This window comes from Cololabis saira, chromosome 15 (genome assembly GCF_033807715.1).
Source record: "Cololabis saira isolate AMF1-May2022 chromosome 15, fColSai1.1, whole genome shotgun sequence".
NCBI classification, from domain to species: Eukaryota; Metazoa; Chordata; class Actinopteri; order Beloniformes; family Belonidae; genus Cololabis; species Cololabis saira.
Window position 1 is genome coordinate 28,995,681 of NC_084601.1, and position 12,267 is coordinate 29,007,947.

The 12,267-nt window shown below is 46.7% G+C and overlaps 1 protein-coding gene across 1 annotated transcript in view; it reads right to left on the reverse strand.

Moving 5' to 3' along the window:
* LOC133460824 (fibrocystin-L-like) overlaps positions 1-12,267 on the reverse strand; it is a 91,278-nt gene that overhangs the window by 48,686 nt on the left and 30,325 nt on the right. Inside the window, exons 32-40 of the mRNA XM_061741588.1 lie at positions 10,864-11,056; positions 10,646-10,788; positions 10,446-10,550; positions 9,558-9,743; positions 7,358-7,574; positions 6,257-6,443; positions 4,177-5,149; positions 2,991-3,239; positions 1,832-1,981 (exon numbers count right to left, since the gene is read on the reverse strand). Coding sequence (XP_061597572.1) covers positions 1,832-1,981; positions 2,991-3,239; positions 4,177-5,149; positions 6,257-6,443; positions 7,358-7,574; positions 9,558-9,743; positions 10,446-10,550; positions 10,646-10,788; positions 10,864-11,056 — 2,403 coding nt within the window. The remainder of the gene's footprint in view (positions 1-1,831; positions 1,982-2,990; positions 3,240-4,176; positions 5,150-6,256; positions 6,444-7,357; positions 7,575-9,557; positions 9,744-10,445; positions 10,551-10,645; positions 10,789-10,863; positions 11,057-12,267) is intronic.

The window sequence follows — 12,267 nt, forward strand, 5'->3', positions numbered from 1 at the left end:
CGGTGTTGGTGCTAGTGTTAGTTTGTAGATGTTGGTGCTGGTATTGTTGGTCTTGGTGTTGGTGATATTGGTGTTTTTTGTGTTGGTGTTTGTGATCTTGGTGTTAGTGCTGTTGGTCTTGGTGTTGGTGGCAGTGTTGGTGTTGTTGGGGATCTTGGTGGTGGTGGTGGGGGTTTGTTGTTGGTGTTAATGTTGTTGATCCTGGTGTTGGTGCTAGTTTTGGTGATCTTGTGGGTGTTGTTGGTCATGGTGGTGATATTTGTGTCAGTGCTACTGTTGTTGGTGTTGGTGCTAGTTTTGGTGATCTTGTTGGTGTTGTTGGTCATGGTGGTGATCTTTGTGTCAGTGCTTCTGTTGTTGGTCTTGGTGTTGGTGCTAGTTTTGGTGATCTTGGTGGTGTTGTTGTTGGTGGTGGGGTTTTGTTGTTTGTGCTAGTGTTGTTGGTGCTAGTGTTAAGTGTCCTTGGTGATCCTGGTGCTAGTTTTGGTGATCTTGCCGTTGGTGCTAGTATTGTTGTTGATCCTGATGTTGCTGCTTGTGTTGGTGTTGTTGGTCTTGGTGTTGGTGCTCTTGATGCATGTGCCAGTGTTGGTGTTGGTGATCTCGGTGGTGGTGTTTTTGTTGGTGGTATTGATCTCTGTGTTGGTGGTATTGGTGCTAGGGTTGGTTATCTTGGTGGTGGCATTGACCTTGGTGGTGTTGGTGGAGGTTTTGTTTTTGGTGTTGTTGATCTTGGTGTTGGTGGTAGGGATGGTGGTGGTGTTGTTGGTATTTATCTTGGTGGTCTTAGAGGGTATTTGTTGTTGCTGCTAGTGTTGTTGGTGATCTTTTGTTGTTTTTGGTGGTGTTGGTTTTATTGATCTTGGTGGTCGATTTATAGTTAGTGCTAGTGTTTGTGTTTATCCTGGTGTTGGTGCTAGTATTGGTCTCGGTGCTGGTGTTGTTGGTGATCTTGTTGTTGGTGGTTGTGTTGGTGGTATTTAACCCAAGTTAGTTGGTATTGATCTTGGTGGTGTTTGTTGTTGGTGCTAGTGTTGTTGTTGTTGTTGGTGTTGTTGATTGTGGCGTTGGTGCCATTTAAGATGTTTTTTAACCCCCAGTAGTGTGATGACACTTTTATCTTATTGGATTCTGTTGCATTTTATAGTTTTTTTTACTATTCTTTCATTATTCTTATTTATCCTCCTTTTAAAGGTTTTATTTCCTGATGTAATGAACTTTGGTACACCCAAAGGCTGTTGTAAAGTGCTGTATAAATAAAGTACATTACATTATACATATTGTTGGTCTTGGTGGTGGTCTTGGTGATCTTGTGTTGGTGTGTTAGTGTTGTTGGTCTTTGTGCTAGTTTTGGTGTTGGAGCTGGTGTTGTTGATCTTGGTGGTGTTGGTTAAGGTTTGTTGTTGGTGCTATTGTTATTGTTGGTGGTGTTATTGATCCTGGTGTTTGTGCTACTGTCTGTGTTGTTGGTGTTGGTGCTATTGTCGTTGGTATTGATCTTGGTGGTGTTTTGTTGTTGGTGCCAGTGGTGTTGTTGGTTGTGTTGTTGATCCTGGTGTTGTTGGTTTTGGGGCTTCCTGCTCTGGAGGACCTAACCTGCAAACCTCTACAATCTGTTCTACATACCTGCAGTTATTTTAGCAAAGCGTGTTTGATGGAAAAATCATTGCAACATTTTCTTTAAAGAACAAGAACTATGAAGGTGTTCTGATGGAGCAGCTCTGATGGATAGGAGACAAAATGAAACTGGAATCTTTTTAAACCGGAACCAGCACATTTGGGTGTCAAACATGGAGCACGCTTCTCCATGAATGACAAAAACTGAACTCACCGTTGTTGCGCGGAGACCAGCAGTACAGACGACTGGACGTGGACATATCTCTGTCAACTTCACACTCCTGGTCGCAGATCAGCACCGTGGAGTTGACTGGGTCGAACCCAGAGCCCTGGATGGACAGCAGAGCTCCGCCCCCAAAACTCCCTGAGGGACAGATCACAGCAGGAGAAGATGGAGTCAATGAAACATGAAACATGAGGTCTCATCAGAAACCATCATGAAGATTTACGAAAAAAACAGAACAGGTCTGCATGAGCATGGTCAACAATTACTTCCTTTCTGCTTTTGAACATGTGTTTAGTTTTGGCTTTTTAAAAAAAGTCTCGAAGTAGGACAGAGGGCAGGAAGATGTGCGTTAAAGCGCCACAGAGTGGGATTTGAACCCAGGTCGGCTGTGACAGCAGGATTATACTAATCTGACACACACCTGATGTTTCATTTCACTATTAACCTGAGCTCAGCGCTGTCAGGAGAGTATGTCTACAAATCTGGGCCAGCTACAACTTTATGTCAAATAAAACAAGGAGCACATATTGCTTTTTCTAAAACCTGTGAATCCTTCCAAAACATTTAAATCTTCCATTAATGTGTGCATAGAAAACATTTTTTGCTTTTTTTCTATTTATTAATTCCAACAATACATTTATCTACACATGCATGTTTTTAGTTTGTGTTTGACTGTTTTTGCAAGGATGAGTTCGCTGAAATCAAAGATAGGATAAGCAATTATTGTTACCTATAACTACAGATACACTGATGACGCAGATGCCTGGTCAACTTTTGCTTTTTATCCTTAAATGAAAAACCATGAATATCTTTTTAATATCATGTTCCACATTGGATTTTACCATTAGTGCATTTGTTGAGCATTTAAAGCCACTATATGTAGCATTGTCACTTTTGACCACATAGGGGACAATTGCTCTGCTGATGATTGGAGACGGTCTGGTACCTTTTGTAAAGCCACCAGAGGTAAAACGTATGTACTTTGTCGTGGCATGCTGCCCCTTGTGGTCAGAAGTATTGTTGCTACACAGACTGGCTTTAATGTTTCGGAATAACCAAAGAAGTGACTATTAAAAAAGAAAACTCCACACTAAATACCAGAACCGACAGGAAGCCGAGTGCGGGAAAAGGGCGGTCCCAGCCTCACCTTCGTTGGGCCGCACGTTGCTGAGTGTCAGATCGTACTTGAACGCCACGTCCGACTGGGCGTGGCCTTTGACCTGGTGATGGAGCACGACTGGAAACTCCCCACCGGGGTTGTTCCCCGCTGTGCACTGGAGCCGCGCGTCGGAGACGGACGTGACGTTGCAGGGGACATGATTTATGGTGACAGAGACGAGTTGAGCGTCGCTGCCAAAACCAGAACCCGTCAGAGTGACGAGGGAGCCGCTCGGCCCTGTGGGGGGAAATTTTGAACCATTTATTCCTCTAACTTAATAAAAGAGGAGGATGTTTCCTCCTACGTGGTCTCTAGCCCTGGATTCACACTGAAAGCGTAAAAAATCACCTGTGGTGGCTCGGGACGCCTGCATCGCGCTGCAGAACTGGAGGGAACAAATTGCATATAGCCTACATATACTGTATCTATATATAGTGTGCACATCTTTAGTTTCATATTTCACCATGGATCACACTTTGGGAAGCCTTCTTTATATTTTAGCGTTATTTCTGCATAGATAAGAGTGATTCATGCTCCTTAACAAGTTTGGTCCGCGGATCAACAGCAACCATCAGAGTCGTCGGTCCTGGTGAAACTGCAGTCTGTCTGCGGTGATAACTGACACACCGGGTCGTAGCGGATTTGGTCATAATGTTTAATCTGTGTTTTGTGATTAATAAGCACGGTTTTTAATTATTTTGCGTTGGATCGATGTAGCAAATAAAATCGTTCGGACCATCAAGCCCCTCAACCATCAGACACGTGTTTCACATTAGGAGAGTTCAGGTAAAAACGGCAGTCAAATCAGCAAAAATGTCAGTTTAATGGAGGAAATATATTAATTCCTGATAAAATAAGTGTGTTAGTGCACAGCTCTGCTCATGTGTGCATGTGAATGAGTGTATGTTTGTGTGTACATGAAAGTACAATCTGCATTGAGGCTTCTCGCTTCGGGAATCCCGGTCTGTGATTGGACGCTGCCTCGGCGTCAACGCTGCGCATTTGCATAAAGTTGAGATTTCTCAACTTCAAATTGACGCTCTGGACGCCTCCGATGCCTCTGAAGCTTCTTGCAGCGAGCTTTCATGGACAATGAATGGCAACCGGACGCCTATGACGCCTGTGGTGCTTTCAGTGTGAATCCAGGGTAAAAAGAGTAGAAGGTTATAATCACCGGAGGTGGGGCTGATGGAGCTGACGACGGGAGTGTGGGCTGCAGAGTAGTTGAAGTTGAGAGGTGGGTAGGTCACAGAGAAGACCTGGACGGTGACGGTCACTTGCCCGGCGTCGTGGGGAGGAGTCAGGCAACGCAGGAGGGCGGGACTCACCTCCTGAATGTGGCAGGGTTCCCCGCCCACCATCACGCTGGTGTTCCCCGGAGCAAAGCCGTTTCCCTCCAGGACGAGTGGGGTTCCTCCCGCCAGGCTGCCCACGTCGGGGTTCAGCGCCGCCCGAGCGCTGCTGGTCAGCGTCACCCGACCCGACGCCAGGCCCTTGCTCCTCACGACCACCGTCACCGGGTGGAGCCCCGCCGGCAGCCCGGGGACCCTCGCTGTGACGTTGCCGTCGGTTACGGAGGTCACCTCCAGCTCTGCCGCGCCGGCGAAGACGGCCAGATCCTCCACGTGACTACCGAAGCCGGAGCCGGAGATGGTCACGTCGGTCAGGCCGGCGACGGCATCCGGGGAGATGCTGCTGACGGCGGGCGTGGCGGAGGAGGAGTACAGGAAGGAGCAGTTTGAGTGGCAGGAGCTCTGGATCGGACCCGCGTGGAAGACGACGTCGCCGCCGCGTGGCTGCGACGGCGCCGTGTCGCAGGTGATGTGGGTGTAGTTGAGCGACAGGATGTCGCAGGGCTCAAAGGCTGCGGTCACCCCCCCCTCGGAGAATCCGGATCCGCGGATGACGAGCCTGGCGTGGCCTGTGGGGCTGCCGACGCGCGGCGAGACGGAGTCGACCGCCGGCAGCACCACGAAGCGACGCTCGCGCTCGCTCAAGATGGCCACAACGGCGTCGCCGAGGTTGTTGACTCTGACGGCGACGGGGAGGGCGACGCCGATGGAGAACTCCGTGTCGGGGCTCAGCTGGCAGTTGATCTCGGACAGCGAGCTGTTGATCACCTGACACGGCTCGCCTCCAACCGTCACCTGCAGCACATCGAGCAGACCGAAATAAGTCCCGACGAAAAGTAAAAACAAATGCACAAAGGAAGTCCGACAAGAAGTTTCATTCAACTCAAAATGACCGCAAGCATGTGTACGGAAGAGTATTAGGGCCATGCAGGAGAAAAGATATTTGAGAGGGGATTTGACCTACGACCTACGAGTGCAGTATTTTTACCTTTTTATATTCAACATTGCTTTTATCCTATCCTAGTAATTGTTCTATAAAGGAATTTAGAACTGAATTCTGTCAAAATATGTATTATATCATTGCACCTAAATGTTTCTATATGATCAGTTTTATCTTTTATTTTTATTTGCTATTATTGTTTATTTATCTATTTCTAATTGTTTTTAACATGTCTATAATCCTACTGTGAAGCATTTTGAGCTGCAATTCTTGTATGAAAGGTGCTATAGAAATAAAGTTTATTATTATTATAATTTTTTTTTATTGTGCACTTTGAGAAAAAAGTCGAAATATTGAGATTATTGTTGAAATACAATTTCAAGAATTATGTCGAAATTTTGTGAATAAAGTCGAAATTTTGAGAATAAAGTTGAAATGTCTCCTCCATCAAATCCAGTTAGGAGAGCGACTGACAGCTATGCAGCAGCAGCCGTAATAATTTACATCCTTGGAGTGTAACGTTAAGGGTACGTTGAAGTTATGCAACTGCATATGTGTAATATGTGTTTCAAATCAATATCGCAAAGCCAATTCGCCTTTTTTCGCGACATTTCGACTTTTTTCTTAACATTTCGACTTTTTTCTCGAAATTGTACTTCCACATTAATCTCAACATTTCAACTTTTTTCTCGACATTTCAACTTTTTTCTCAAAGTGCATAATGAAAAAAAAATCTTCCTCCTCTAAAATATTATCTTTATTTTTCTCCTGCCTGGCCCTAATACTCTTCCGTACATGGGGATAGGAAGAGGAGGTGGGACAAATTCACACCTCAGAACCCCAAGGGGCCTCAACCGTCAAGCCCAGTGTCTTTGTCCCCCTGAGCCCATTAGTACGAGGTTCTTTATCAGGGGGTTCACCTCTAAAACAACCCAAACTTTCAACATGTAAATCCAGCTGACCTCATTGGCGCATGTGACGTTGCTGAAGCTACTCCCCCGGATGCGGATCACTTGGTGGTACGAGCCCCGGTTGGGGGAGATGGAGTGGACTGTCGGTGTGGCGCAGGCGGTGGCGCTGAAGGAAACCCCGTCTGAAGTCTGGTTGGTCGGTGGGCACTCTGGGAAGGTGACGCACTGTGGTGCCGCTCTGGCGCCGCGGCGTGAACCTGCAGGGGATGCTGCCGTTATCACCGACCTCACCACAGGCATCATTAATGAGAATTAAGTTTCCGAGTCCCACCTAGAGGTAAAATTATGACTAAATATCGTCGTCAACGAACCTTTATAACCTGAGGAAAACGAGACGAGACGCAACGAAAATGCTGGTCATGTGATGATAACAATAATTAAATATATAATGCAATATCGTAGAGGAATAAAAACCAGACTAAAATGTAGATTACAAAATAAAAACTATGCTAAAATGTGTCTTCATTTTCGTTGACCAAAACGAGACGATATGTTCTACCAAAGATCCTAAATCTCCATGTTTTCAGTAGTTTCCTCTGGTTTAGTTCTGCTGCTGGGTGACGTCACGTCCTCAATCCCAGTCGCGGCCGGCAGCGAATCAGAAGATGCAGCTGCAGAGTTAGAGGCTGATGCCGTTAACGCAGAGCTCTAGGTTCACGTCAATTAAAAACAAAGTTACATCGAGAAACGCAGGGATCTGCTCTGGGGCTGGAGAAGAAGAAGATCCATCTTTGGATCCACTTTCCTACATAGACGTGGAAAAGAAAACCCAATGTGTTGTGTCGTCGGAAAAGAAAAAGATGGGGAGAAATGCGGAAAAATGAATATGTTGTAAACTCAAATTAGAGTCTTCTGTATCTGGAATGAATGTATTCTTGGGTCTATAAGGTAACAATACTATAATAATAAGATAACCTTGTTGGAATTGGAAAATGGGTTTGGATCAATACAATCTTTGACTAAAACTAGACCTGGACAATTCTGACTAAAATCAGACTAAAATGCTCAGACTTTTAGTCGACTGAAACTTGACACGACTAAAAGGAGAATGAACATGACTAAAACTAATAAAAACTAAATTGATAGCTCGACCCAAAGAACTGAAACAGGCTGACAGAAACAACAATAATCCCACCTCCGGCCTCATGTCTGGCTTCGATGCCTCCGACTCTCACGGAGACCCGGCTGGTCTTCTCCTCCCGGCTCTCGACCCTCACGACTCCCTGCAGCAGCCTGGTTTCGGCCTCGTCGACGTAGCCGCTGCTGTAGTAGTAGACGCCCGGCACGGTGAAGCGGTAGCTGAAGACCCCTGACAGGGAGGAGGAAACCAGGGACATCAAACCGTTGAAGCCGGCCTAAAGTCACGTTATGAATCCTGCTCACAAAATCAAGAAAATAATGTCTCTGATTAATTAAAGGAGCTTGAGGCAGGATTTATGAAAAAAATCCGTATACATTTTAAGTTTTCTAGTAATAATGTCAGATGAAGCGTTCCAAATCAAAAAGAATGAGCCCTCTAGTGTATCTCTCCGTTGCCTCGAACAGGCTGTGTGCTGCAAAATGTGCTGCAATTCGGTCCCGAATTTCCCGCACTGTCCTGCGGATGTGACGTCACATGTCGCTGCATGCAGGTTCTCTCTGTTCTCCCGTGCCGGCTTCACTGTTGGCTGCAGTACCCCCAACGGCCGTCGTGGTGAAGGGTGGCGCTAGAGAGTCTCTTTTCTTAAAAGGAGCCTCATGCTCCTTTAAAGGACAACTGGAAGAAAACATCCCTCATTACAAACATCTTTGTAATGAGATGAATAATCAAGGTGTCCCACAGGGTTCTCGGCCCAGTGGTTTTTCACTTCATGAACGATTCCATCAGCTTCAGATGTCGACCGTCTGACCACAACGTGATTCTGGATGGCATCACTTTGGCATCTAGCGCCACCGTAAGGAGCCCTGGAGTTATTTCTGACGAGGATTTCAGCATTAAATCAGGTGAACAACAAGTTTATAGAACAAGCTAAGTTCTACGGAAGAGGATTAATTGCATTCTGAGAAAAATATCCTAATTTTGAATTAAATTTTTTTAGAAATCCTCTTTAAATATTTTTCTGTTTGATTTAGGTTTCTGAAAAAAGTCAGAATTCTGAGATTAAAGTCAGAAATAAAAAAAAAAACTACTTTGCAGCACTGAAAAAGAATAGGAAAAAATCCTCGCTCAGACTGAGATAGTCCTCAGGATGTCCTAAAATCACCCCGAGCAGTTTCCAGCTGAAATAAAATACTGCAGAAAGAGTTCTGCTGAAGGTTAGAACAAGAGATCGGCTTCCTGTGAGACCCTGGACAGAATTTAAAAGTCTCCTTCTCACAAACGTCATAAAGCCATTAAGGACCCTCCTCTTTCCTGTTTCCATCTTGTTTTCTGCTCATCTTTACTGCCATCCATCCTTTTACTTACTTACTTTGGAACACCGATTCATTCAAAATTAAATAAATACTTAAATGATTAAATATTCAATATTCAATTGTTCGGAACCAGTTCCCAGTGTTTCAATTCCTTGGAATCAATTTGTAAATTTTGAAACCGATTCCCTTTTCAATTCCAGTAGGCACAAATGACGTCATCACGCATGTAGCATAGCAAGCAGTCAAGAGCAAACATGGCGCCCAAGCCATATAGACGCTCAAAAGTCTGGTTACATTTCAGTAAAAAAAGACAACAGGGCAAACTTGTGATACTTGCCAAGTGAATATTTTGTCAAAGTGAGGAAATACTACGAGCATGCAAAAACATTTGCAGACACAGCAGCAATAACAATCAATGAATGTCGCGTTTTCGCTCATTTCCGCTCCAGCCTAACATCAGTAATTCTCAACCCAGCAGCAGCAACGTTAGCATGTCCTTGGCTAATAATACTGCAGGTAACTAATTAACTAAGGAACACTGTTTATCATATTAGCGCGATTTGTCTCATTGTTGTCCTTTTTTTCCAAATGAGAATCGATAAGGGAATCGATGAAGAACCGATTCCCTTGATAAGAATCGTAAAATTCTTATCAATTCCCATCTTTAGTCCCATCTTTTTCTGCTACTCAAACACATCTGAACACAAAAAGCTGGAATCCACATCTGGATCTGGATCCAGTTGATCCCAATCAAGCACCAAACGCAAATCCATCTGAAAACCAATCAGATGACGTTCTCGGAGCAGGAAATGCTCCGGCAAAACTCAGCCCTGTTGGGTCGGCGTCAAATCTCACATTTCAGCTTCATTTCCAGTAAATTGTGGTCCGGTTATTTTACCTTCTGCCGTCCTGGCGTCTCCACTGTACAGCGGTCCTCCTTCGTAGGTGGCGCCACTCGGGTTGGAGACGCTGAAGACCCGGTACCCGACTCTCAGGAAGGCGGGCGCCTCCCAGCGCCACATTACAGAGTCTCCGACAGACACAGTGAGCGAGGCGGGACTCCATGCGTAGCCCGGTCCCTGAGCTGCAACGTAGAGTTCCCACGTTAAAGCTCCATACTGTCTACATCTAGCAAAAACAGCTGCAACTAGTGGAGAAGACGGGATAATTATGGGTTTAGATTAAAGGCAGTTGGACTTGACAGTGACCCGTACAGTTACCCCAAGAACCAGTGGTCCATGGACATTAATATTTTTTTTTAGAAATTAAAGTAATGAGGACACTGAACTTTATGATTTGACCGTTTAACGTTAGCTACCCAAAAATCCAACATTACTTGATACAAAATGGGAACCGCAAATCCACGTTTCGGTGCCTGGAATCCAGTTGTTTCTGCGAATTGCAGCGATCCATTTGTCTCTCTTAAGTTTATTTTTCGGCAGTCTGTAAAACGATAACTCCGATTTCTTGCTAAATCTATGAGTACAGTCGATCGCACAACAGCTCTTTCCCATTTTAGATGTTTTCCAGTTGCTCAAACTGAAAGTTTACGCAGCCACTCAGTCTTTCTGCCACTCAGTGGGCGAAACTCGCTGTGAAGTCGCATCCGTGATGTCATGCGCATTCCCTCTATTCCTAACACGGCTAATCACAGAGGCACGCTGGTAACAGCTGGAGTCGGGTTTCAGTTTGCAGCAGTTTCTTGTAAATGATTGCTTGTGGGTTTTGTGTTAATTCCACTTGAGCTTGGATTTGGCCGGCATCGTTAAAAAAGACGGGAACCTACTGAGGTGGGATCCCTGGTTTGTGACGCCGTGGGTCGTCTCCTCCGACTGCACAATGCACTGCAGCTCACCCTGCGAAGCGGCCACCACCTCGCAGTCGGCGCCTCCTGCCACGCGGAGCCAGGACAAGACAGAAGGGAGAGTTTGGGTCATCGTTTCTGAACTCCTGGTACACGAGGATCAGGACCCCGGGGGTTCTTACCAATGGACACTCTGTTGTCAGTGGCGTTGCTGCTGAACCCAGAGCCAGAAACAGTCAGCCTGGTTCCTCCCAGCAGCGAGCCGAGCGGCGGCGAGACGCCGGACACCTCCAGGATGTACTCCACGGTGGCGTTCACGCCGCTGCTGAGAAAGAAGAAGAGACAATAGAGATCTTGCCCGTCTGACCCTGACCCTCACCTCTGGGTGCCCCTACTGTACCTCATCTGGGCGGCCCCTCTGCTCCCGACCTGCACGTCCACCTCGTGAACGCCGGGCGGCAGCGCAGGGAGGACGCAGCTGATTTCCGTCGGCGTCCACTGCACGGTGACGCACTGTTTCACGCCCACGAACACGACGCTGTCGTTGTCCGGGCCGCCGAGGTTGGAGCCCTGGATGGTGAGAACCTGCCGTCCTTCACAGAAGACAAAGAAAACATTTCACTCGACAACGCAAGAGGTTATTAGCCCTCGTCACCCGGTTAAATGCCATTGATCGAGGCCGCGGCGGCCCTGCTGATCTCCGGGATTACAGGACAGCGTGTTACCTTCACTACGTTAACATGCAGTCAAAATTCAGGTTAAGGTCAATATTCCGTTTACTGAAACATTGGGAATAATCTGTTTCCATGCGTGAGCAAACAGGGTTATCCCTGTATACATGTAATTGTAATCATTTGGGATATCTGGATCAAACCAGCGACGCACGGAGAACGTCTTGATGCAATTCCCGTCATTTCCGCTTCTTCTTCCTGTATCCAAATCCAAAACAACAACAATAACAGCAGCACGGCGGATAATAAACAGCCCAGTAGAAGTCGCCTTCTTTTGCGCTTTGGTGCTGGTACTAACCCACCACCAGGATTTAACACTATTCCTCGTCGCCTTCTTCATTAATGGAAAGCAAGAACGTGACGAAATAGCAAATGGAGCCAGAGCTGTGCCATCCATATCCATGCTACCCGTTTCCACCAGAGCACCCCTGACACTTTGGATGAAGGTGCGCAGTCAGGACTGGTGGGAACGGGTAGTAATGATGGAGTTCATCGACGCCGACTGGCGTGAGAATCTGGCGTATGTCTTCCTGAACTCAAAAGACCAAGATTCCTTTGCAAAAAGAACATGCACAGAAAACAAATTCCTGTTCCTTTTGATGGGGATATCCCGTTAGGCGTATACCATCAATCCATCCATCTATCCATCCATCCATTTTCCGCCGCTTATCCGTTCCCGGGTCGCAGGGGCAGCAGTCTCAGCAGAGATGCCCAGACTTCCTTCACCCCAGACACTTCCTCCAGCTCCTCCGGGGGGAGTCCGAGGCGTTCCCAGGCCAGCCGAGAGACATAGTCTCTCCAGCGTGTCCTGGGTCTTCCCCGGGGTCTCCTCCCGGAGGGACATGCATGGAACACCTCCCTAGGGAGGCGTCCAGGAGGCATCCGGTACAGATGCCCAAACCACCTCAGCTGACTCCTCTCAATGTGAAGGAGCAGCGGCTCGACTCCGAGCTCCTCCCGGGTGACCGAACTCCTCACCCTATCTCTAAGGGAGCGTCCAGCCACCCTGCGGAGGAAACTCATCTCGGCCGCTTGTATCCGCGATCTTGTCCTTTCGGTCACTACCCAAAGTT